Source organism: Saimiri boliviensis, chromosome 16, assembly GCF_048565385.1.
Source record: "Saimiri boliviensis isolate mSaiBol1 chromosome 16, mSaiBol1.pri, whole genome shotgun sequence".
Lineage (NCBI taxonomy): Eukaryota > Metazoa > Chordata > Mammalia > Primates > Cebidae > Saimiri > Saimiri boliviensis.
In genome coordinates, this window is record NC_133464.1 from 1370918 (window position 1) to 1396446 (window position 25529).

Genomic DNA, 25529 nt, shown 5'->3' on the forward strand with positions numbered 1-25529 from the left:
CGGTCACGTGGGGAGAGAAAGATCCCAGGGAGGCGCCCGCCTGCAGAGGGGACACCGGAGCCTGCGCCCGAGCCTGCTCCGAGCCCCACGACCCCCTTCCATCTCACCTGGCCTCGAGTGCCCCACGGCCCCCCTGCGCCTCCGGGGCAGGGACCACAGCCGGCGCAGGGTCCTCCGGGATGCTCCCTTCTCGGCCATCGAGTGCCCTGTCTTGAAGTCTGCTACTAAGTAGAGCAGCTCCGGCTCTTCACGCAGGGGCACAGGTGACCCCGATGCTGGAGCCACAGCCTTCGAGTCTCTGCTGGGATGGTTAAAAGCCGGGTGGGCGCTGCATGGTCACGAGAAACCGGTGCCTGGGACACTGGTGACCCTGGGCGTCACCAAGTCACGAGAAAGAAAGAACCCAAGAGGGTCGAGCGGCCTCCTAGGGGCGCCCGGCTCCTGGAGTCCCCGGCTCTCCTTGCCCCAGGCCTGGGCTCGCAGTGCCCGGCCCGAGCGACCACCACCCTGCACGCCTGGAACAGCAGGCAGACAATGCACGGGGAGAAACCGCGGCGGCGCCCGCCCCTCTGTGTGCGAGCTCTGGGCGGTTCCTTCCTCAGACGGGGCGGGGGGCCTGCATGGGATGGACCTCCTTGCCTTACAGAGCAAGCCAAAAACACCTTCCGGGCCTCAGGAAGTCTCACATTCAAACAAACAACTACAAACCGAGAGGAAGGGAGGGACGGGCTCCGGCTCTCCAGAAACAAGGTGGGGATTTCCAGGCCTGCGGCCCCGTCTGCTGCTGAGCTCCAGGGAGGAAGCGACGGGCGGCTCTGCGTGGCCGGAGATACTTTTCCCCAAGAGATGCTGAGCCGGGCCCAAGCCAGCAGCTCCCACCCTGGGCGCCACGGCTGCTTCCGAACGGGGGGAGGGAGGTGACAGCATCTGGGGCTCCCAACAGCGCCCAAGGTGACGTGCTACCCGTGGGCACTCAGAGCCGCTGGGCACCATGCTGGACACACCCAGGGTTCTGGCCTCACAGCTGATGTGCGAGGCTGTGCAAATGGCATAGTGCCATTTTAACTCTTCTTCCTATTACATGCTCCAGGCCACAGGGAGAGAAGGTGGCAGGGCTGCTGCTCAGGCCTGCTTGTGAAAGCCACATGCTGTCCGAGCACCACGTGCCCTTTTGTGAGCTGAAGTGATTAGAGCATGCATCCGGTTCACAGCAAAAGAATGCGTTTATTCAACATCATTTACTGAGTGCACACCCCTCCCGCACCCCTGCACAGGCGCTCACAGCATGGCTGGTGGTCCCACCTACTGCGCCCGTCCACTGGCGTCAGGGACATCGAGGGAGTGGCTGCCTCCACGCCCTGAGAGGCGGTGCCTCCATGTCCCATCAGCCTCCACAGACATAGTGATTCCGTTCAAACGGTTCTATGCTGGGTTTGCTCCTCTGAGAGCTGCAGGTGTTGACAGCCAGCTTCCTCCAGCAAAGACAGAGCTCCACACTAACCCCCTCCTGCCTTCCACACACCCACCTGCCAGAGGCAACTAGGGGGTCCCAAGGCCACCGCCCCTGAAGCACAGGGAGCTCGTTCTCTGTGCTGCATCCCCCAAAACAGCTACAGAGGAAAACAGGGCGAGGGGCTCGAAGTCTCAGCCACCAGGAGCAGAGACCACGACTCCGTTTTGTTGGGGGCTTGTGCATGGGCCTAGGACAGACCAGCCCTAACCCGACTCACAAGAAAGGGGTAAAACAGCACATTTCACGTGGTGTTTCCAGAGCTCTGGCCTCTTTGTTTTTGTATGTTTGTTTTTTGGAAACAGAGTCTTGCTCTGTCCCCCAGGTTGGATGCAGTGGTGTGATCAGCGCTCACTGCAACCTCTACCTCCCAGATTCAAGTGATTTTCCTGCCTCAGCTTCCCAAGTATCTGGGATTACAGGCAGCTGCCACCACACCTGGCTAATATTTGTATTTTTAGTAGAGACGGGGTTTCACCATGTTGCCCAGGCTGTTCTTGAACTCCTGACCTCAGTTGATCCTCCAAGGGCCTCTTTGAATAACCAGGAAATCAAGCCTTAAACGCCGGTTCCATCCACAAGGCTGCAAGGACAGAAGCGGAACAGGCTTTGTATTCACAGAAGCAGTGAGTGGTGACCTCAGGAGCCACCAGGGTCGCCTCTGGGGTCAGCACCAAACCTCTCTGCCTTCCGTCCTGCATGCCTGGTAAGGTGCTGAGGAAAGTCACAGAATTGGAATGCCAGGGCCACTTGGAGCTGAGCAGGTCAGACGTGCACACACACACACACACACGCTCATCATTCAATGTCCTAAACATCTAAATATGTTTTAAAGATGTTACTAATGAAAACCATTTTTCAAAACTCAATTCTGAGATGTGAACCTCGCTCATGATCTGCTAATTTCTTCTTGTATGTGGCACGTACAAGCTTTGGGTTTAGTGACCATTGTGAAAACCCTGCTGTCCTCTCCTGGCTGGAGGAGGCGGCTTCCTCCCTAAGCTCCGTGGTAGCCCCTCCATGAAAAAACCCACGTGAGATCCAAGCTCTTCCTGTCACCCTGCTGGCTGGCCTCAGGGAGGCGCGAGAATGGCTGGACCCCTGAGAAGTGGGCTGACTTTGGTGAATCCTGGGAATCTATTTTATACAATGTGGCCCCAAGCTACTGTTAAGAAATCCATATCGGCCGGGTGCAGTGGCTCACGGCTGTAATCCCAGCACTTTGGGAGGCCGAGGTGGGAGGATCACCTGAGGTCAGGAGTTTGAGACCAACCTGACCAACCTGGTGAAACCCCGTTTCTACTAAAAATACAAAAATTAGCTGGCTGTGATGGGGGGCGCCTGTAATCCCAACTACTCAGGAGGCTGAGGCAGGAGCCTCGCTTGAACCTGGGAGGCAGAGGTTGCAGTGAGCAGAGATCACACCACTGCACCCCAGCCTGGGTGACAGAGTAAGACTGTCTCAAAAAAAAAAAAAAAAAAAAAAAAGAAAGAAAGAAAGAAAAAAACCCATGTCAATAAGTGGCATCATTTTTGGCAGTAAAAGAGTCTTACATTAACACGAAGGGAGTTGTTTAGGGCCGGTCTCCAACGAGCTGTTGGGTGATTTACAATTCAGCGCTCCTGGGCTGGCAAGGGTGGGAGCTGGCGTGCACGCCGGGGGTGCAGCGAAGGTGTCCCGTTTCCTCTCTCTGTAAAGCGTGGGGTGTGGGGAAGGACAAGCGTGCTTCTGGAGACGGATGACTTGGCTGCAAGCAGAGACAGCAGCTCTGGGAAGCCCCTCGCTGTCAGCTGGGTGACCGCAACATCTCTGTGCCAGCCGCCCTGCCCAGCCCGGTCTTTGCTGCCGGGTTCCCGCTGCACAGGAGGCCTATGGTCCGGTCTGGCGGGGTGTGACTCCTTCTTGCAGCCCAGTCGTCTTCCCCGCGGAGGTATCCGAGAGGCCACATGCTGAGCAGCCCCTCCTCTCCTTCAGCCCCAACTGGACCTGCCAGGGAAGGTCAGGGGCTCTGGTCTGGCGGAGGCCCCCTTGGTGAATGGCTGGGAAGGCCACGCAGCCCGGCTTCAGAGGTGCAGGTGACCCAGTGTGGTACCCTGCGTGAGCGTCGCGAGCTGCCCACAGCTCCAGCCTCGCTGCCCCGTGAGCCACCTGAAGGCGTGTGGTCCCCTGGGCAGTGGGTCAGCTGGAATGCTTCTCGTCACTGTCTCTGACAAGTTCCATTTGAAAAGATCAGGCATTCTTACAAAAACTGAGTCCTGTTTGGGGCGTTAGCTCACCATCCCTCATCTCTTGCCAAAAATGTCATTAATGAAACTTAATGCTGGTTGTTTCCTTTAGTGAATTAAGTAGCACAATTATGTGATATGACTGTACCACTGAGAAATTGGTTTTTATGCTTTGGGGATTTGTCTCATTTCTTCACCATTTTTAATAAAGGAGTAAAGAAAAAAATAAACAAAAACCGGGACATTTGCTGAGAGCCCAGTTTAGATGCAGATGCCATGCTGCCCCATAATTTAGAAGCAACAATCAGCTGTTTTGTATTTTCAAACTCACAACTTTTCACCTCCTCCCGAAGGCTCAGGTTCCCCTCAGCACTGTGCATCTCCTGGGATTTATGCTGGACAAAGGCTCCTGGTGTGGAGGGAGGGAGGGCAGGAGCTCACTACTGCAGGGGGGCCCTCACGGTGCTGCGCGCTGAAGCCGGGACTCAAGCTCTCTGCAACCAAGGGTGTCTCAGACAATGGCAACCACGGATGTCACCTCTATCACCATGTGGCCATAAGGAGGTCGTTTATGCAGGAGGCAGCCAGCAGGTGATGCAGAGTGGTACGTGACAAAACCACAGACCTTCCTCTCCTTCCCTCAGAACCTTCCTTTTCCTTCTCATTCACGTGGAAAATCCCCACACACCTCGTGACCGGGATCATCAGTGTGGTCACGCACCTCACTGTATATTCAGAGGGCCAGGTGAACATACAGTGTTCACGTGGCCCTTTGCTGAGCACGGGAACTTGTGCCCAGCACTGGCCGATGCTAAGAATGTGCACGTGTGACCTTGACAGCAAAGAGTTACCTACAGCTTCCTGCCTCAAATTTAACTCATTTGATCATCACATCAACCCCAGCAGGTAGGTGCTCTCCTGAGTCCATTTTGCAGATGAGGAAACCGAGATACAGCACAGACATGGACAGCAGAGCTGGGGTTTGGCCCCATGGGTCACGGGTCCAGCACCTGCGATTTTAACCTAATAATCAATGCAACCCTTCACAGTGGGCCCTGCCAACCTCACAGGGCGAAAAGCCTCATCCTACAACTTACCCAGATATGACCATAGGACATTAGACGTTCTAACTTCAGCACTGCACTAGAATTCCGATGTAGGCAACTCGATTTTCTCTTCTTTTCTTTTCTTTTTTTTTTTTTGAGACAGAGTTTCACTCGTTACCCAGGCTGGAGTGCAATGGTGCGATCTCGGCTCACCGCAACCTCCGCCTCCTGGGTTCAGGCAATTCTCCTGCCTCGGCCTCCTGAGTAGCTGGGATTACAGGCACGTGCCACCACGCCCAGCTAATTTTTTATATTTTTAGTAGAGACGGGGTTTCACCTTGTTGACCAGGATGGTCTCGATCTCTCGACCTCATGATCCATCCGCCTCAGCCTCCCAAAGTGCTGGGATTACAGGCTTGAGCCACCGCGCCCGGCCGAAACTCGATTTTCATATGTGTATCAGACGAGGGCAGTCACTTGCAAACATTCTGAAAGGCGTAACAGGTGCTTCTTTCTCCACACCCGGAGTTATAAAACGAAGGTGACCAGATACACTGAGTTAATCCGAAAGGTGGAAGTGTGAAAATGCTGCTTACGATGGTATCCGTCCAACTCCAGGGACAGCGACGTGAGCTCACGCGGGGACGAGTGTTCTGGTGAAGGAGGGGCTGCGCAGGAGGTGCTGCCCGCACGTGGGGGGCGCAGGGAACGAAGCACACAGAGACGCAGCTGAGCTTTTCACAGCCAGGCTGCAGGGCTAACTCGGCTCCAGAAACTGTATTTGGTTAAATGATGAATCAATAGACCCTAAGGGGCGAAGAAAATTATCCTCTGCTAGTGAACATGTGCTTATCAGACAGAGCATGCCTTTCCTGAGTCGCTGAAGCTTGGAGAACTTGTCTGGTTATGACACTTACGCCTTGTTCTTTATTACAATGAAAGCAGGTCTCCCGAGCCAGCTCCTCTCATATTTACTGGTCCCTAGAGGTCGAATTCTGCAGTGCAGCCTCCAGGACTCAGCTGGTATCGATGATCAACAACTGTGCTCCCTGGAACGCCTGCAAAACGAGTGGAACCCCTAAAAACCGCGAGCCCTCCACGCCCAAGGCCGGGCTTACACAAAGCAGCAGCACAGCAGCGAGCCAGCGGAGCGAAGGGCTGAGCAAACTCACCCTGTGTCGCTCACTCCTGAGACCTGGCCTGGGGTCACTCAGCGCCCGGCCCTTGGAGCCACCAGCCTCCCTTAAAGACTCTCCAAGCAAACCCAGGGCGAGCCCCCCAGTGTCCTAAAGGGGCCTAAAGCTGAAACCCCTGGGAGCTCGTCAGCCTGACCCTGGTTCCACAGGACAAACTCGGGTTGTTTTCGCGTGGAGGGCGGTGGACTCCCCAGGCTGGGAGGCCCGGGCGCTGCATTCTGAGGAGCTGCTGAGACGCACTGAGCCTGCGACGTCTGATCACAGAGGATCCGAACACGGGAAGCGAAGGCTGCCAAGGCCTCGCTGTTTCTTCACAGGCCCCCGTCCGCTCAGAATCTCTAATGCCGGAGCCTGAATCCCGACTAACAGGATCTCTAACACCACAGCCCATGTAATCAAATTGTTGAAAAATTTTCCGTACTTTATAGTCATGCCTATCTAACTAGAGGCCGAAATTTCACGTTCCAAAATGTCAGCAGCCCGCACAGGCGTCGCCCGCACTCTGTCGCATGGTTTTCCTACTAAAGAGCCTCAGCGCGTTTAAAAAATGGAGAAAGAACTCACGGTGCCTTGAGGAGACCCCCGTCACCGAGGCGGAAGGTGAAGGTGGGAGAGGGGAGCCGAGGCGTCCGTCGGAAACCGGGGGGTGGGCTAAGGAGCAGGCGGCTCTGTGCCAGGATGCCGCCCCTACTCCGAGAGCGCCTCAATTCCATGTCACGTTTCTGTCCCACACGGGGACGCGTCCCCTGCTGCCCCTGTGCGCGTCTCCACGCCCAGCTTTTCCTCCAAGACCTGCAACCGGGAGCGCTGGACAGCTGTGCCTGTGTGGTCGTCCTGGAAAGCCCCTCATCCCCCAAAGCTCCTCCGTGCTGCTGTGTCCCTCAGCCCATCACAGAGGCCAAAGGTCCCTTCCAGGAAGAGCTTAAGGACAGAAGGCGGCACCCAGCTTTCGCTCAGGGAGGGCCGCACCCCGCTCTTCCTTCACTCACTGCCCACGTCCAGCTCCGTCAGCTTGGCCTCCGCTGCGCACCCAGAAGCTGGTCACCCACCACCCACCACCCACCACCCACCACCCAGGGACTGTAGCCCACACGTGTCTACCTGCCACGGGCTGACTCATACGTTGACATCCTGACCCCCAGCACCTCAGAGTGTGACTGCCGTTGGGGACAGGAGCTTCACACAGTTCATTAAATTAAAATGAGGTCCCTAGGGTGGGCCCTAGCCCGACAGGACTGGTGTCCTTATAAGAAGAGAAGGTGAGGACACAGACACGCACGCAGGGGCAACCATGTGAGGACACACGGAGAAACTGTCTACACGCCAAGGAGCGAGGCCCCAGGAGGAATCAGCCCTGGGACACCTTGAGCTTGGGCGCCCAGACTCCGGGACCGAGCGAGGATGAACAGCGGTGTTTAAGCACCAGCCCGCCGCCCTGTGTCACCGAGCCCCAGCAGACCCAGACCCTGGTCTCAGTCCCTCTCCTGCTGTTTCAGGAATGCGCCAGCCTCGCACACCCCGAACACGGCGACGGGCCATTCCCAGCTGTGGGTCACACGGCCACGAGAGAGGAGGGCCTCACACCACGGCAGGCAGATGCCACGGGGACGCGGATCCTGAAGGTTTGCTGGGCAGGAGTATCGGAGAGCTAGGCAGTATTACTTCCTACTTTCCCTTTTTCCAAAATTGGTCAACACAGTTTTGCTTCAGGTGAGCTTCTCACAAGCTTGGGGCAACCTGGGGGCTTCATGACTGAGGGAAACAAGCTGTTTTCCTCTGCTGCTGTGACCCTGCACCAGTCAGCACAGAAGACGCCCATGGCCTCCGACACCAAGAAGCGTGTGGGGTCTCTCCCCAACACAGGCAGCCAATCAATTCTGCAGGAGATGCCAGGTGGGCGACCCACTTCAATTCCAACCCCATCTACCTGGAAACAGCGTCAGGCCTGCAGGGTGAGGGCTCAGACCCTCAAGAAGCCTCCCGCTTCCCGTGCCAATCACCGGCCCCAGTTGTGACCCATAGTTCTGCCCAGCCGGCTGTGCCTCAGAGTTTCCATGACCCCCTCCTTGGGCTGGGTTAATTTGCTTGAGCAGCTCACAGAATTGGGGAAGCACTTGGTTACATTTTGTGGTTTAATATGGACATCAGAAAGGATACAGACGAAGAGAGGCACAGGGCAAGGCACGGGGGATGGCGTGACACCTCCCAGCCCACCCAGACGCCACCCTCCAGGAGCCTCCACGCACTCAGCCTTCGGCAGCTCCCCGAGCCCAGTCCTTTCAGGTTTCTGTGCAAGCTTCTTTACGTAGGCATGGTTCATTACATCGCTGGCCACTGGTGAGGGGCTGCCAGCACACAGGGGCACTCGGGAGAATCTAAGGAGTTGACCAGTTTATGCCAGGACAACGGCAAAATGGTGACTTTGCGGTTTGGCAGAAAGCCAGCTCTGCCACTGACTAGCCTGGCAGCTGTAAGACAGGAAACTCGATTTCCACATCTGCAAAATGGGGCAGAAGCTGGAGCGCTCGTAAGGATGGGAAGAGATCGTGGAGAGCATCAGGACGCGTTCCAAGGTGGAACACAGACCACGGGCTAGTGGAGCCGCCGCGGGCGCGACACGCTGATGGCGCTGCTGAGCCTGACGCCTCTGCCAGGCGGGACCAGGCTGACCTGGGCGCAGCCCCTAAGCTCCATTATGATGTGAAAATCAGCAGCCACATAACTGGACAGGGTTTTTGTTTGTTTGTTTGTTTTAGGAAAAAGAAAACCAGAGTGAATATCCCTTAGAACACGAGACACCTGTGGCCGCGTCTCTCCGGCATGGGCCACTTGGCACGTATTTTTTGGGTGTTCAGTTTCTTCACAGCCCCTCCCTTCTGTCCAACAACAGCTGTCTCTGTTACAAAAAACTTCACAGACCAGGTCTGCACATTTTCCGACTTCAGCCCGTCTCTGTTCCACGTTGGAATGCGTCCTGATGCTTTCCACAATCTCTTCTTATCCTTACGAGAGCTTCAGAGAGCTCAGCCACAGACCAGCCACCAAGTCTCACCTCCCCTGGCTATTTAATCTAGCATAGAGAACATGGTGTGATGCTCATGTTTATTTAAAGGAAGCTTTCAGAAAGATGAACACTTACTACTCAGATATTGCCACAATAATGACATGGGAACAAACCCCTCCCCAACCAAAAAAGGTGGCTGAGTTAGCAGCTAAAATATTAGCTGAAATTACTTCTTGGATTATAGTGAGCTTGAGTTAGAGGATGCCATGAAACAGGTGGAACAGCAGACTTCCAGCCCACGGAAAATGGGCAGTAGCTAAACCGCCACCAGCAGGGCCAGATGGACTTGGCAGCACCCCTGTCACTCTTGTTCTGAGGCAAACCAATGATTTGCTCGTTCAGTATGTAAATGCTACAAGTTTAGTCCTCATTGGGGGGCATTTAAATTTTACAATATGATATACCTTACATTTTTGCTGTCTTGTATGTAACTTCATCTATTCTGACATCTACCCGTTCACTCATTCACCCATCCACCCACTCACCTTCTATACATGTATTCACTCATCCATCCATCCATCCATCCCCTCATCCATCCATCCACTCACTTTCCATCTATCCACTCACTCCTCCATCCACCCACCTTCCATCCATCCACTCATCCACCCATCTGTCCATCCACTCACCCACCCACCCATTCATCCATATATCCACTCACTCATCCACCTACACATCCATCCATCCCTCCATCTACCTACCCATCCATTCATCCGTCATCATCCATCCATCCACCCAGCCATCCATTCATCCAGTCATCTATCCATTCACCCACCCACCCATCCATCATCATCCATCCATCTGGTCATCCATCAATCCATACCTCCACTTATTTATCCACCCATCCACCTACCCATCTGCCCATCCATCCATGCATCTACTCATCTATGCATCCACCCATCCATGCATCCAGGCATGCTATCCATCCACCCACTCATCCATCTACCCATCCACCCACCCACCCACCTACCCATCATCACCCATCCATCCACACATTCACTTACCCATCCATCCACCCACCCACCCATTCATCTAGTCATCCATCTATCCACATACCCATCCACCCACTCATCCATCCATCTACCTTACATCCATTCATCCACTCATCCATCCATCCACCCCACCATCCATCTACCCACTCATCCTCCACCATCCATCCATCATCCATCCATCCACCCACTCATCCATCCATCCACTCACCCATCCATCTATCCATCCATTCACCCACCCACACATCTACTCATCCACTGACACATCCATCCAGCTACCCATCTAACCACCCACACATCTACCCATTCACCCATTCATCTATGCATCCATCCATCTGTTCATCTATGCATCCACCCACCCATTTATCCATCCATCAAACCATTGCCCACCTACCCATACATCCAGTCATCCATCTATGCATCCACTCATCTATGTATCCATCCCTCCATCCATCCACCCACCCATCCATTATCCGGTGATCCAGTCATCCATCCACGCATCCACTCCTCTATGCATCCATCCATCCCTCCATCCATCCACCCACGCATCCATCATCTGGTGATCCAGTCATCCATCGATGCATCCACTCATCTATGCATCCATCTCTCCATCTCTCCATCTACCCACCCAGCCATCCCTCCAGTCATCCATCTATCCATACACCCATCCAGCTACCCCTCCATCTACCTTATATCCATCCATCCACTCATCCATCTATCTACTAACTCATTTACCCACCCATCCATCCATCCACCCACATAACCATGTATCATCATCCATTCATTCACCAACCCACACATCTATTCATCCACCCCTACATTCATCCACCCACCCATCCATCTACCCATCCATCCATCCATCCACCCACATATTCATCCATCATCATCCACTCGCCCACCCACCCATTCAACCATACATCCACTCACTCATCTACCTACACATCCATCCATCCCTCCATCTACCTACCCATCCATTCATCCGTCATCTATCCACCCACCCATCCATCCATCCATCCACCCACATATCCATCTATCATCATCCATTCATCCACCCACCCACACATCTACTCATCCACCCCTACATTCATCCACCCACCCATCCATCCACCCACCCACCCATCTACCCATGCATCCCTCCATCCAGTCACCCATCCATCCATGCATTATCCATCTATCGTAATCTGTCATGACAAGAGTTAGTATTAGGTCAACTAATGGAAAAGGCAGGGCTAGATTTAAAGACTCTTCTACTACAGCAGTTCTCCAAGTTTGATTCCTGGAGTAGCACTGTCTTCATCAAGAACTTAAAAATGTCAATTCTCAGACCCTCCCCCAGACTTCCTGAGTCAGAAACTGTGAGGGTGGGCCCAGAAGCCTGTGCTTTAACAAGCCCTCCAGGTGACGCAGTTATGTGCTCTAGTTAGAGGACCACTGTTCTGAGTTCATCGAATACTTAAATCAACTATAGCCATAGCATTGCTCCCTCAAATGTCTTCTATCTTTTCACCAATGGCTAATAATCCAAAGTGAAAACCAAAACAGGTGAAAATGAGCCCTGTGGGTCAGGGGAAAGTGCTCCTGGCCTTGTTAATAAAGAGCAGGTCCAGAAGAGCACATAAAATGTCAATTCTCAAGGTCAAGGGATACAGATTCCCAGACCATATGGCCAGCACACATTATCCTGCTTCACATGCAGATTAGCCTAGATAATGAAGGTTCTAGGTGACAGAAGAAAGGCATACATCTGAAACTGAAACACTGCAGCAGCATGCCCTGAGCAGCAGCAAAGATGAAATGCCTGCGGGCTGGGGGTGAATCTGCAGAGGGTGAAGCTCTGTGCAGCTGAATGAGGCAGCTGCTCTAAGGCCAGCCGCTGTATTGCAAACCCTCAGTTGTGACCTAGCCCCGCCCCCGCTCTGAGGACCTATGCCAGATGCCACTGCTGTCATCAGCTCTTACCTGGCACGGACCCTGGCATGACCCTAGAGGGAGAAGCATCTCTGTGACCTTGAGCTGAAAGGCGTCCTCCTGCGGGTGGGGAATTCTCCTGAGGAAGTGCTTGGAATTTAAACCCGAGGTGGGGATCAGGTTAACCTTGACCTATAGCCCTACCAGAGAACGTGCACCACACCCCTACACTCTGCAGCAGCATCATGTCAACACCGCACAATTTAGCCACCGCATGATGGCTTACAGCCTCTCAGCCTCATAACCTGCCCCATTCAGTGGTACCTCACACACAGCGTCAGCAAAAAATGGGTTTGTACTGAAGGAAGAGGCCAGCATTAGTGGGTGGTAAGTGGGGTATGATGCAGGCTCACCCTCCCTAACTAAGCACTATGGAGTGCTCATAACTGTGGCTATTTGGTAAGCTGGATTTGAAAGTCCTGGTGAAGCATGCGATTACCGGTAATGCTGATGTGTGGGAGGATGCGCATCTCACTGCCTGCTCCGAGGAGACGATGGCCTGCACCGAGCGCCCAGCTCCATGACATTCAGGGACTGGCTGGTGTCACTGCTGCTCTTCTGAGATAGCCTTTTTACAATTGAGAATGCGCAGGTGTCTCTCGGAGCCCATGAAGAAACCCCAATTCCTAAAAACTCGGGGAATGACATCACTGTCTGGAGCAGTCCCACTCTGTGATTCTGACACCGAGCCACACGCAGAGGCACACAGAGTAAGGGGGCGCTTTCTCCTACCCGCCGCCAGCTGATTAGAAGCCTCCCTGTGAACCTGGCATCCACACAGCCCTTCGCTATACTCGAACCCTGCAAACCCTGCACGGAAAAGCTCCACTCAAGCTTCAGGAAAAGAGAGCTGATTCTCTAAGAACCAGGGAGCAGACATCATGGAAATGGTTTTGTTTTCTTTCGACCCAGACACAATAAACCCAGCAGCTTTGATCCCCAAAACTCACATTAAAAACAGCTTGATTAGACCATCCCATACAATGGTACTGATGCTGATTTAGTCGTTGGTTTGCTTTCAGAATCCATCGGGGTGGGTAAAGAAAGAGATAGAACCACACCCAAACCAAGTAACTGACATTTTAATCTCCCAGGCAAGACCTAGTTAGACAACTAGTGATGGCATATAGAACGTAACACACGACAACGTCAGACAAAGCATTTACCAGCTGAGTTTCAAGGATACATCATTATTTCCTCTTCATTTTAAGAAAAACTACTAAGGATGCCTCTTCCTTCTGCATAACGCAGCGTGAGAACTCAGATGCCACTGCCTGACAGCCGTGGCCAGAGGCAAGCTGTCAGCCCTGTCTCTGCTTACATCCTAAAGAATCTACCTGAACTGCTCTTCAAAGCTTATTTGAAGTAATATTTTGATTAATACTGAAAATGAACGTCCAGTGACGCCAGAGTCCACTCTTTACCCACACCGTCTCACACATTTGTCTGAGGTTTAAATCGCACTGAATGAAGAAAAGAACCACTTGATTCGTCCAGATTTTTTCCTCCTCAAAATGAGCTTCCAGCAGCTTCACCATCCCCGCCCCTGGCTCTGAGACCCCGAGCTCTGACAGCCCTTGGCTCAGATGGTTCTCAGCTCCCAAGCGCTGGTGCATTCTCCATCTCCGTGGCCAGCGCCGAGGACAGGCAGGTGGATGGGCAGGTTTCAGACACACAAATGGCTCCGCATGCAGACCCAGCGTCCCCGAGAGAGCCCGAGTCACCAGTGCGCAGTCACTGCAACCCTCCCGGGCGGCATGCAATCGCCGACAGCCCCTGGACGCACCCCGGCTACCCACCAGGGCCCCCACATCACAGCTGGCTGCTGCAAGGGAACACGAGGGTGGCTCAGAAACCCAGACGCGCTTCCCTACAACGCAGCCCCGATGCCAAGCGGGGGCTCTGATCACTGAGGCCGCAGCTCCTCCTACCCGTGTGCCTGGAAACCGCGTTCAATCTCTGCACCATTTCTTCCAGGGCCATCTCTTCAGTCCGCAGCCAAAACCTCATCCTCCGACGCAGCACGAATGATCCTCGCGGATTTGCTTCCTCCGCACGGGGGGCGCCGCCGGGTGGGGAGGGGGCGCGGCGGAGGCGGGGAGGGGGCGCGGTGGCGCTTCCCGGCCTCGAGCCGTCGCCTCCCTTCCCGGGATTGGTTCGAGCCACCGGGAGGGGGGCGCGCGCTGCGCCGCGGGGGGCGGGGGGCGGCTCGGCGGAAGCGGAAGCGGCGCGCGCCCGCCCCGGCGAGTCACCACCGCGGGTCACCTGGGAGCCACGCGTGTCACCGCGGAGGTCACCTGGGAGGCCCGCGTGTCAGTCACACAGGTCACCTAGAAATTTCTGTCACCGCCGAGGTCACCTGGGAGCCCCGCAGTCACCGCCGGGGTCACCTGGGAGCCCCGCGCAAGTCCCCCCGCCCCCGCCCCCCGCCCCATTCCGCGTCCCCACGCCTTCCAGTCATGGAGCAGCCGCGGGGACGCGAGTGGACAACCGAGGGAGCGCAGTGCCTCGGCGGGGCAGCGCCTGACCGCGCCTCCCTTTACCTCTGGCCGCCCCGTGGCGGGTGCAGAAGCTGCAGAGGCCGCAGCAGCCTAGCGCGCCCCCTCCGCGTGGCCGCATGTCACCCGCGCCACACCCAGGTAAGTGGGTCCCTGGGTCGCTGGGTCCATGCGTGGGTCCGTGGCTGGCCGGGGGTGGACTGGCCCCTCCAGGCAGGGGCATCGCCTGTCCAAGGACGCAGGACCGGGTGAGGGAAGTGCGCGCGGCAGGCACGGGGCTCCCCACCCTCGCCATGGTTGGCACCCGGCCACAATGTGCACTCGACACCCGTAGCGTCCTGGCTGCCACCTGCAGATTCTATGCAGGGCCATGGCTGCCACTACAAGGCCATGTGCAAGAAACTCTGACCTCTCCTTGCCCAGCGCCGGGGCCCTCCTTTTGTGGTTTGGAATAATAGGTAACATGCCCTTCCTTAAAGAAACAGTATTTCAGGCCCATACTGCCAGCTACTCCAGAGGCAGAGGTGGAAGGATCATTCGAGCCCAGAAGTTTGAGCCTGGACAATGTGATAAGACCCTTCCCCACAATCAGTTAGAAGAGAGAGAGAGAGAGAGAGAGAGAGAGAGAGAGAGAGAGAGAGAGAGAGAGATCCCAGTAGGAAGAAGTACCCATTTCCATGAATGGTTTGGGAATTCAAGCATCAAATGGCTGAGGTTCAAACTACAGCTCATGCCAATAACATGTGCACATGCACCAGCATCCCAGTGTTCAGCAGAGCATGTGTGCACCATTCCAGCACGCAGCAGCATGTGTGTGCCCCAACATCCCGTTGTCCAGTGGCACATGTGCGCCTGGACGTTCCAGGGTGGTGACCGTTCAGGAACAGGGTGAGGCAAAGGGATAAAAAGATGAAGTGACACAGTGGTGCCTTATAGCACCCACGGGTCTGCATAGGCTAGATAGATCTGGAAATAAATAAGAGTAAAAAATAAATAATTACAGAATAAAAGATATGATAACCACCAACAGAAAGTATTGCGTAAATCTGTAAGAAATGGCTCCTTTTTTAAACATGAGAAACGTATTGAGTATCAGCAGTTTCACTGGGTTCTACAGAATCTCTTTGGAGCCCAGTGAAGGGAGACTATGGAAAGGCCTCAGGGAGTGGACAAGTGTCCCCGGGGCTGCCCAGTGCTGAAACAACCCCACTGTGCCTGCAGCTGCACAGTTGCTGCCTCCTGCCTACCCATGGTCTGCAAAACGTGCCTCAGAAGGTCTACTCCTAGCTCATTCCCTGCCAGTTCAGGGAACCTTTGCCACACCCCCTCCCTGGCCCCGCCCAACCCTGCCCCCTCCAGCTTCAGGGAAAGCCTGCCCAGGCAGAAGGGTCCTGAAACGCAGGCCCTGCCCTTTCCACTAGTCTAAGGCACAACACCCTCCCTAGTCCCCAGACCACACAGCCCACACACTCCCTCTGGGCACCTGCCCTCCCCTCTGGCTGCTCTCCTGGCACGCAGGTGTCCTCCAGCCTGCCCAGCCTTGGGCTGCATCTGGATCTCCCAAGGGCTTGTTAAACCCGCACAGCTGCACTCTGATGGCTCCTTGCTGATCCAGGAGGTCTGGGGTGGGGCCCGAGAATGTGCACGTCTAGCAAAATTCCCTGGGATGTTGAAATGTGCTGGTCCACACTTTAAGAGCCAGTGCTGAAATCCGTTGCGTCTTAAAAGCAAGACGAAAGGAAAGGGCCACACCCTCTCACCTCTCCTGCCTCTCTCATCTCCCTCTTCACCCTCGGGCATTCCACACATGCCATCAGCCTCTTTCCTCAACCCTGTGTCTTCCGCTCTGCCCGGCCGACATCCTCTAGCTGGCACTATGTCACGTTAGGGCACCAGGGTGGAGACTCTTGGTCTCTGTGATTGTTGGCTTTATTATCTGTCAACGTGGCTGGGCCACCATGCCCAGATTTTGGGTCAAATGCTAGGTTAGCTGTCTCTGTGAAGGTGTGTTTAGATGGGATTGGCACTTACATCAGTAGACTTTGAGTACAGCGTATGACATAACGTGGGCGGGCCTCATCCAATCCATCAAGGGCCTTGAGAGAAAGAGACGGGTTCCCTGAGGAGCAGGTGCTCTGCCCCAGACGGCCCGGATACAGCCCAGCTCTCCGCAGCTCCGGCTGCCCCACCGCCTGCAGATTTCGGACTGCCAGCACCCACAGTTTCAGGAGTTGATTTGTTAAACTCTCTCTCTCTAGCTCTGTCAAGTCTTTATTCTGTCTTAAATTATAGCAGAAATGATGCCATCTTTCCATAAAAATCATTTAATACTTGTCTAAAGAACAACTGTCACCAGTGTGCACACCGCTAGAGAGCCCTGGGCACCCACCAGAGCACTCCCCTTGCTGTGAACTAGTGATCTTTGCGGAGAGCTGGGAGATGGCACCGTTTTTAGTATTTTATAGAATAGGCACAGAGAGGTTCAGCGACTTGCTTCAGGCCACACAGAGGCACCAAGGTGCAGACCTGTGGTGCCTGCATCCCGGACGCTGTGGTGTTAGGAGGAGAATGGTACTGCAAAGTTCCGGCCAGGCAGACCCAGCACACCGAGGTGACGTCGCAAGCCGTGTCTCCCAAGGGACAGGCTTCTTTCCATCCTGCCTCGGCCTCTCTCCCAGGAACCAGAGGCGCCCCAGGAGGGAGGCGGAAGGTAACACAACACCTGGATACCGAATATCCTCATAGCGACCATTCCGGATCATCAGCCACAAACAGGCAAGAGATGGGAGTTGCAGCAGGCAGGGCCCAGCTCCCAGAGCCAAGGCCCAAGGCCAGGGGAGTCGGGCTCGGGGGGGCAGTGGCCCCGGCCACGCGAGGGCAGGCACAGGTGTTTTCTGCACAGCCTCACTCTGTGCCTTGGGAGGGGAATAAGGAAGGGTGGAGACTGGAATGGGGCTGTGTGAGGAAATCCAGAAGCTCCTGGTGACCTGGGAGAGCCCCAGGTGTTACACCAGCATGTCAGGGCCGCTCTGGAGCCATGGCCCCAGACCCACTCAGGGAAATCTGGAAACGAACCCTCGATTCTGGGCAACCGGGGCCCACTCCGGGCGCAGCGCTGAGCAAGGCCGGTGGCTCCTGCTCGCCCAGGGCTCACGCCGCAGCAGAGGCGACGTGGCGCCTGTGTAGGTGATGGGAGGGCAGCTGCAGCTGCTGGCACCTCCCTCCCGGGGGCCAGTATGACGTGTGAGCAGGTCCCTGTGTTCCAGCAGCCAGCAGAACCCAGTCCCCACATGGACGACTGAACAACTGACTTCTGAAGCGAGGACAGGGCAGGGAGGGGCGGGACAGGAAGGAACAGGAGGAGCTGCTGGACTTCTGTCTTTTTGATGGCTTTACCCAGCAGGGAAGTCCGGAATTCACATTAACACAAACCATTAAGGCAGAATCAGTGATTAAGGACACTTCGGAGATGTTCTTTTGGGGATAAAATCTGGCAGGCTGCTGGCCCGGATGCATCATCCAAAGTTCTCACACACAAATGACCATTACCTTCTGATGCATAAAACAAATAATACGTATTTTTTCTGAGTACAAAATCATTGTGTTCACTTTGGAAAATATAGAAAATAAAAATACAATATACTTTAACAGCATCACCTAGATGTCTTTTCTTTATCCTTCTGATGCCCTTTTATACAAAATTATAAAAGCAATGTATATTGCGTGTAACAAATTTTTCACTCAAACGTTTCTTCATGATGCCACCCTTCTACATGATTTTAAATAGCTGAGTAAATATTTCCTGGGATGTGTGTTTCAAAATTTAATCAGGGCTTCTGGTGATTCTTGACTGTCATAAATACTGCGGCAAAACAACACACAGGCAAATCGTCATCTCACACCTGATTGTATCTCTAGGTTAATTTCCTACAAATAGTGTTACAGGCCAAGGGCATGGCTGTTTTAGTTTCTGAAATACGCCCATGATTTTTATGTGTGCAGTGATGTCGTAGCATGCATCACACAGGGCAGACACAGGACGCTGTGGGATTCTGCACCTGAGTCCTTGGTGAGGGGTCCCTGTCACAGGGAGCATTGTGATGGGCTCACGCCATCCTGGGGGCAGCCCGGGTATTGCTAACATGGGCTTGTTTAGCTAAAAAATAAAAGGAAAACTCACTTTAGCTAGAGACCACTTGCCCGGATGGTGGGGAGAGCTGCTCCAGAGGCAAGAACCACAGCTCAAAGCTTGACATCAACTTGGGCAACTGTAGAGCCCGGGGCCCCAGGGTTGCCTCAACAGAATTTCAGGAGTCACCGCCACGGGCAGAGGCCATCCGAGGTGGGCTGTGCACTGACTCAGGCTGACTGCCCCAGCTGGGACCCCCCACCAACCCTGTGCTGAGGTGCACCCGAAAGTAGACACCGTCTCCTCCCAGGCAGCCTGGTGAACCCAGCCTCCCTCAGTTACATTGAATGCGTCAGACCCCCAGGCACAACCCGTCCGGTCGGGCTGCAGGCCAAGCCTCTGGGAATCACCTGCATCCTAGGGGTAGGGTCTCCAGGGCCTGGAGCAAGTAGGTGGTTGGTGTGGCTGTGCACACCGGTGGAGGAGCCAACCTGCCTCTGCCAGCTTCTGGGGGGCCAGCACCCTTGGCTGTGGCCCCACCCAGCCACACACCAGTCTGCCTGTGTCTCTCCCCATCTTCCATGGACACCAGTGGTTGGATTACGGTTCCTCCTCCAGGGTGACTCTATCTGAGCTCATGCATCTGCAGCAGCCCCATCTCCACCTGAGGCCACACCCACAAGTGCTAGGGGTCAGGACTCAACACATCTTTTCAGGGAACACAATTTTACCCACAACAGCAGGAAAGGGACCACAACAGGCTACAGAGCAGGCACACACAGGACTGGCTGGAGACACTGGTGCAGGGAGGTGAGTGGCCCTGGGGACCCGCTGAGGGCTTTGCTGACGACCTGAGGTTCTGCCTGGTGTCCATCCTGGTCCCCACACATGCGGTTCCCTCCCAGCCATGCCTTGCTGTGGAGTCCTGAGCGAGGAGGGAGGTCTGAGGAGCTTAGGAGGCGCTCAGGGACCCTCGTCACCCTCTGATGCCATTCTTTTGGAATCCTGGCCAGGAAGAGCACGCTCAGGCCATGCCGGAGGAGGAGAAGGAATCTGCTCCATGGAGAAAGAATTCCTTCAAAAGCAACTTTAGATTCCATGAGACATGCCTGGGCCCCAGGTTGGCAGAAGGATGTGAAGAGACAGTAGCATTCCCTACTGAGAGCGGTGGAGGCGGCAGGGGTCGGGGGGAGCCACAGGCTCTTTCAGAATGGAAGAGCTGAGCCAGGAGCCAGACAAGGCTGCTGTGGCAGATCTGGCACCAGCCTGGAATATTCCAGAACCCCTTCGTCCACCTCCCAGAGCTCCAGGCCCAGACAGGTTCCCACCCGCAGGCCCCACCCCTTCAAACATCTTTTAGCTGCTCAGAAAGGGAAGCACACCCCGCCCCAGGACGGGCCAGGTGCTTGGTGAGAAGTGGGTACCAACTAGAGTCTTCCTAGAAGAGCCAAAAATTAAGGCAAAGATGCCCAGATTCTGGATTCAGCAAACTGCTGTGTGTTGAGGGCATCGGCTGCCTGGGACCCCTCCCACCTGTGCCCTGGAGAGAGAGGCGGAGCCTGTGCCCACAGGGGCTCCTTCCTCACACCCTCTCTGGACAGGAACTGGGGCCTTCCCTCCCAGAGCCTGGGGTGAGGTCCTGGGGGAACGGCTCTGCCGGGGCCTTCGGGGGTTTGGCTCCAGAGTTACACCTGTGCTTTGCCCAGCAGTCCCGAGCTGAAGGAGAGGGCCTGCCTGTTGCCACAGTCTGGGCAAGAAGGGTCTGTCACGTGTGAAGGCTGCACTGGCCAGGGACCAGGCATGTGGCCACCAACTGGGTCAGCTAGAAGTGAAGCCCCCCCCCGTGGCCGGCACCTCACAGCATAGCAGGCCTGGCCTGCACCACACGGGGGACCCCAACCCACCTGCACATGCAGGCCTCCGGGGAGACAGCACTGCCTCACTAGACGGTAAGTCCACATGTGTGTATGTGCGTGTGCATGTATGTGAGCATGACCATGTGCATGTGTGTGGGTGCATGTGCCTGAGTGTGTGTATGTCGGTGTACACGTGTGTATGTATGTGAACATGTCCGTTTGCACATGTATGCATGTGCCTGAGTGTGTACGTGTGAGCATGTCCGTGTGTACATGTATGTGTACATGCATGTATGTGCACGTGTGTATGTGTGTGCATATGCCTGATTGTGAGCATGTCCATGTGCACATGTGTGTGAGCATGTCTGTGTGTGCATGTGCCTGAGTATGTGTACATGTGTGAACATGTCCGGTGTGCATGTTTGTGTGTGCACATGTGCCTGAGTGTGTGTCCGTGTATGAGCATGTCTGTGTGCACGTGTGTACGTGTGTGAGCACATCTGTGTGCATGTGTGTGCATGTGCCTGTTTGTATGTGTGTGAGCATGTCCGTGTGCACATGTATATGTGTATGTGCATGTCTGTGTGCATGTGTGTATGTGTGTGCATGGGCCTGATTTTACTGTGTATGTCCGTGTGCACATGTGTATTTGTGTGAGCATGTCCGTGTGCATGTATGTGCATAAGCATGTCCATGCACATGTATGTGTGTGCATGTGCCTGAGTGTGTGTGTATGTGTGAACATGCCTGGTGTGAGCATGTATGTGTGTGCATGTGCCTGAGTGTGTGTGTATGTGTGAACATGCCTGGTGTGAGCATGTATGTGTGTGCATGTGCCTGAGTGTCCATGTGTGAGCATGTTCGTGTGCACATGTGTGAGCATGTCCTTGTGTGCATGTATGTGTGTGCATGTGCCTGTGTGCACGTGTGAGCATGTCTGTGTGTGCATGTGTGTGCATGCATGTGTGTGAGCGTCCGTGTGTGCAGCCCCTGGAGCTGGAGAGGGCAAGGAAAGGATCCTCCCTGGAACCTCCTGAAGGGACCGGCCCTGCCCTCAATTTGGGGTTAGAACTTTTGGCCCCCAGAGCTATAGACCATGAATGCACGTCATTAGCCACTGTTTGCAGTGATTTGTCAACTGCAATAGGAAATGAACACAGTCTGGACAGTGAACCCCAAAGCCCCCCTTCCCTGGAATGACAGCCTATCCCACCCCCTCAGAGAGAAACTCGAGCATCCATCACACCCACGTTTCAACGAAACAACCAAAATGAGCAGGGGACAAGGCAGCCTGCTGGGGTTTAATGTGTCCCCCAAAAGTCACGTGTGGGAAGCCTCACCCCAATGCCACTGTGCTTGCAGCTGGGGCCTAAGAAAAGGTGACCGGATCGGAGGACCGTGGTGACATGGCTGGACGAGAGCTGTTTCAGTTACAAGAGTGAGCTCGGCCCCCTCTGGGTCTCTCCGCTCTCGCCAGGTGATGCCGTTGCCTGGGAAGACGCGCCCCCTCGAATTCGGGCTTCCACGCCTCCAGGACCATGAGCCACATAAGCTTCCATTGTTTATAAATTAAAAATCCATGATACTCTGTATGACAGCAGAAAACAGACTAAGACACAGCCCCCCCCGAGAGAAGGCACAGGGACAGAAGGCCTCTGCCTTGAGGTTACTGAGGGACCTCGAGACACAGGTGCCCCTGCCGCAGCTCAGCGTGAGGACAGATGGCCTTCTCTACACCTGAGGAGGGGCTCCTGCCCTCACAGATGGAACAGGCTGAGGACTGTCCACTGTGCACCTCCCACAACGGAGGCACGCGTGGTTACTGAGAAAGCCTCGTGAGCTTGTGTGCGCTCCTAAGATTCTAAACTCGGTTTGCAGCACCTGAGTTGCTGCTGTGGACATGATGCCCGTCCACGCCCGGCCCCTGTGCAGCCTGGCCGTCACGGGTGTGTGCCACAGTGCGTTGTTACCAATTATCCACCTTTTGGGTTTTGACATCCCCCTTTCCAACAGATGTTCTCCCATGGAAGCACCGAGAATACCTTTGAGCAGCTCAGGCCTAGATAGCGGTCGACAGCCTCCTCCCGTCCCATTGTTCTGCGAGCGGCCAGCAGTTTCCCCCCAGGATGACCCACCTCCCGCACTGCAGGAACAAAGCACGCGGTGTTCTCAAGAAGGAACAGCTTCCCAGAAAGAGGAAACCCCTAATGCCGAGGCCGTGCCAGAGAGTGAGGAGAACGCGCCTGCTCCGAAACAAAGGACCCACTGATGTCACACCATGTCCGAGAAATTCTCGATGAGAGCCCCAGATGGCAGGATGCGTAATATAAATATAACTGACACGCCAACTGCCTGGGCCGGAGTGGAGAGCCCCAGAGGATGCAGGGTGAGGGAGAGCTTACGAGGGTGATGCCAGCACAATTCATTACATTCTTTCTAAAAGAGAAGCTAGAGGAAAAAGGCATACAGTCTGTCTTGAACAAGCAGAATTGGTAAAAACAAGACTTAAACTGGAACTTTTCAAATAAAAACCTCTAGGTTAACATTTATCCACAATTCCAACATCAGGGGTTTGGGACGCGACACTTGTTCTGTGCCTACAGGAAGTTTCCGGAGAATGCACAGGAGTGCAGGAGGCCTCTGCTTTTCCTGTGGGACCCCTGGTGCTCACCACGTGGAGATGCAGCCCACCCTGACGCCCAGGCTTTGCTTCCACAGCAGCTGCTGCATTCCGGGCTCTCCTGAGATCCATCCAGACCCTGCGCACAAGGGTTTGAGGAAGTCACCTTGAGCCTCCAGGTGCCCTGAGCCCCAGGACAGAAGCTGGAATCCCACCAGGCGGTGGCTGGCACACATATCGCACACATGAGTGGGGCTGGGGGTGTCCCAGGTCTGAGGAGTCGTGGGAGGAGAGGCCCCAGGGGTAATGAAGTCATGGGAAGTAACAAACCCTAGAATACAGCAATGGTCCGTGAGGTCAGCCTGGGCACATGCCGGGCAGGTGGCCAAGAAAGAATGATGCATGTCAGGGAAATGAGAGAGGTGAGCTGGGATGAGGCCTGGCCTTGGGTGGGTCAGGGGTCAGCCTGCTGAGGCCCCAGCCCCAACTCCAGCCACCCAGTCCAACCCTCGTAGGGTTGGAGGCCTGTGCAGTGTCGTGTGGATGTGGCTGGTTCATACCTGCAGTCAATTGGCTCTGAGTGGAGCGTGTGCCCCCCCTAGAGCGGGCTGGGCCTCATTCAATCCCTGCATGGCCCCGAGAGAACAGGATGGGGTCCCCTGGACAAGTGGACACCTGCCTGCCGACTGCCACAGGGAAATCCCGCCTGGGTCTCCGCCTGTGCCTGCACTACTGAGGTCAGACGTGCCAGCCCATGACACCGTGCACACAGATGCGCCACGCACGGCCACACATCTTCTAAGGTTCTGCTTCTTTGAGAATGTGGGTGGGTCTGGTCTCGAGAGTCCAGGAAGAGCTGAAAGTCTTTATTTGTTGGCACATGAGGCATCAAGGAAAGAGAAATGCGTCACCAAACTGGCATCTGAGGAGGACTGAGGGTGATGGCTGGGGGCGTCCCAGTTAAAGGGACTTAGAGGAGTTGGATGCTGAATGTAAAAAAATTTTAGGAAAATCTAACCAAGTTATTTTGCCTAGTTTCCCATTGCGTATACACAAAATTGATGGCAAAAATCTGAACAAGTCAAATAGAGCTCTTGAAGTATAAAATAAAAACTAAGTAATAAAACTAAATTTACTTTCTTTGAGTTGCTCCACCGTTACTCTAAATGAAATGTATATTAATTGACTTCATGAAAGTCAGCCACCAAAGCAGAATTCCCACATTAGGATACACGTGGTGGGAGAAGAGAGTACTAGGGTCACAGGTCGGGGGCAAGGTAAGTTATAAAAACCCATGACAAAGAGATATTGGAATAAAAACACACAGAAATGTACAAATACATAAGCCATGTTCGACTTCATGGACAAAAAAATCAATAAAACAAAACCTGACTGGAATAAGACCTTGAAACAGAAACTGGCCATGCCAACCTGGCCATGCCAACCTGGTCATGCCAACCTGGTGAGGAAGCGCTGCACGGAACCCAGAGCGGGAAGCCCAGCTCCCGTGGCCGCGGCCCCTCATCTGCGTAACAAGATTAAACTAGGGCGGTAAGATCCTCAGTTTCCATCGTTCTCTGTAGAACGCGGGCCAAAAAGTCCAAAGCCTCTACAGTTTGGAGATGTCGCAGCTGACGGCTGCTGACTGATGAGCAGAAATGCGAACTCCCTTTCTGAAAATACTGCATCCTCTGAAAGGAAACCAGGGGCCCTGGAAAATGCCAAGCATGGGCCACCTGTGCTGCGGTGACATTTGTAAGAGCAGCCCCCTGCTGAGCTGAGCAGCAGGAGCTGGTGCGCGAGGATTCTTCTATTTGTGCAGTTCAATTAGAGCTCTCCAGGGTCACATTAATAGCTAAGGTACCATTATCCTTCGCTTTCAGGGGCGGCCTGTAAATAAGGCTTTGCACACAAAATCACAAAGCCATCACAGAAGGGCATGCAGTAGCTACTGCTCTTCAGCAGCCACGAGGAGGGCAAACACACACACATGCTTCTAAAACATGCGCCAACGGGCAGAAGGTGATCAGATCTGTGTATCGCATGCCTGCCTGGCTGTAAGGACAAAGGCTTGGTCTAATAGGAGCCAATGAAATCTGGAGATGTCATATGAAATGCATGTCAAGTTTGACAGGAAAACCTCATGTTGTGTCCTGGTCAGGGGAGTTTAAGGAACGTGAGATTTTAGACACAGCAGGCCTGGATTCCCAGGAGACCTGGCCTCAAAGCAGGCTACCTCAAGGCTGGGGCTGGACACACCTGGCAGGGCACCACCTATGTGGCCACCCTCGCTGCAGCAGCAGGAGGCACTGCACCACACAGGTTTGCATCAGGCCACTGCCCCAGCTGCGTGAAAGCTGTAGTCTCTGGCAGGGAACCGTGCACCGTCCTTAATGTCCTCTGCAGATTACAGCTCACCTCACAGATCTG

The 25529-nt window shown here is 54.6% G+C and overlaps 1 protein-coding gene across 12 annotated transcripts in view; it reads right to left on the reverse strand.

Moving 5' to 3' along the window:
- Positions 1–25529, reverse strand: part of MCF2L (MCF.2 cell line derived transforming sequence like) — a 208262-nt gene that overhangs the window by 120866 nt on the left and 61867 nt on the right. For 3 of the 12 annotated variants that reach the window (XM_039473186.2, XM_074387427.1, XM_039473183.2), the window contains exon 1: positions 13928–14253. The exons of 3 other annotated variants lie outside the window; for them this stretch is intronic. In XM_039473186.2, coding sequence (XP_039329120.2) covers positions 13928–14006 — 79 coding nt within the window. In that variant the 5' untranslated portion in view covers positions 14007–14253. Of the gene's footprint in view, positions 1–107; positions 2989–12435; positions 13885–13927; positions 14254–14539; positions 15088–25529 lie in introns of those variants that run through there. 6 more of the 12 variants (XM_039473180.2, XM_039473179.2, XM_039473182.2 and 3 more) reach the window with 5 other exon arrangements.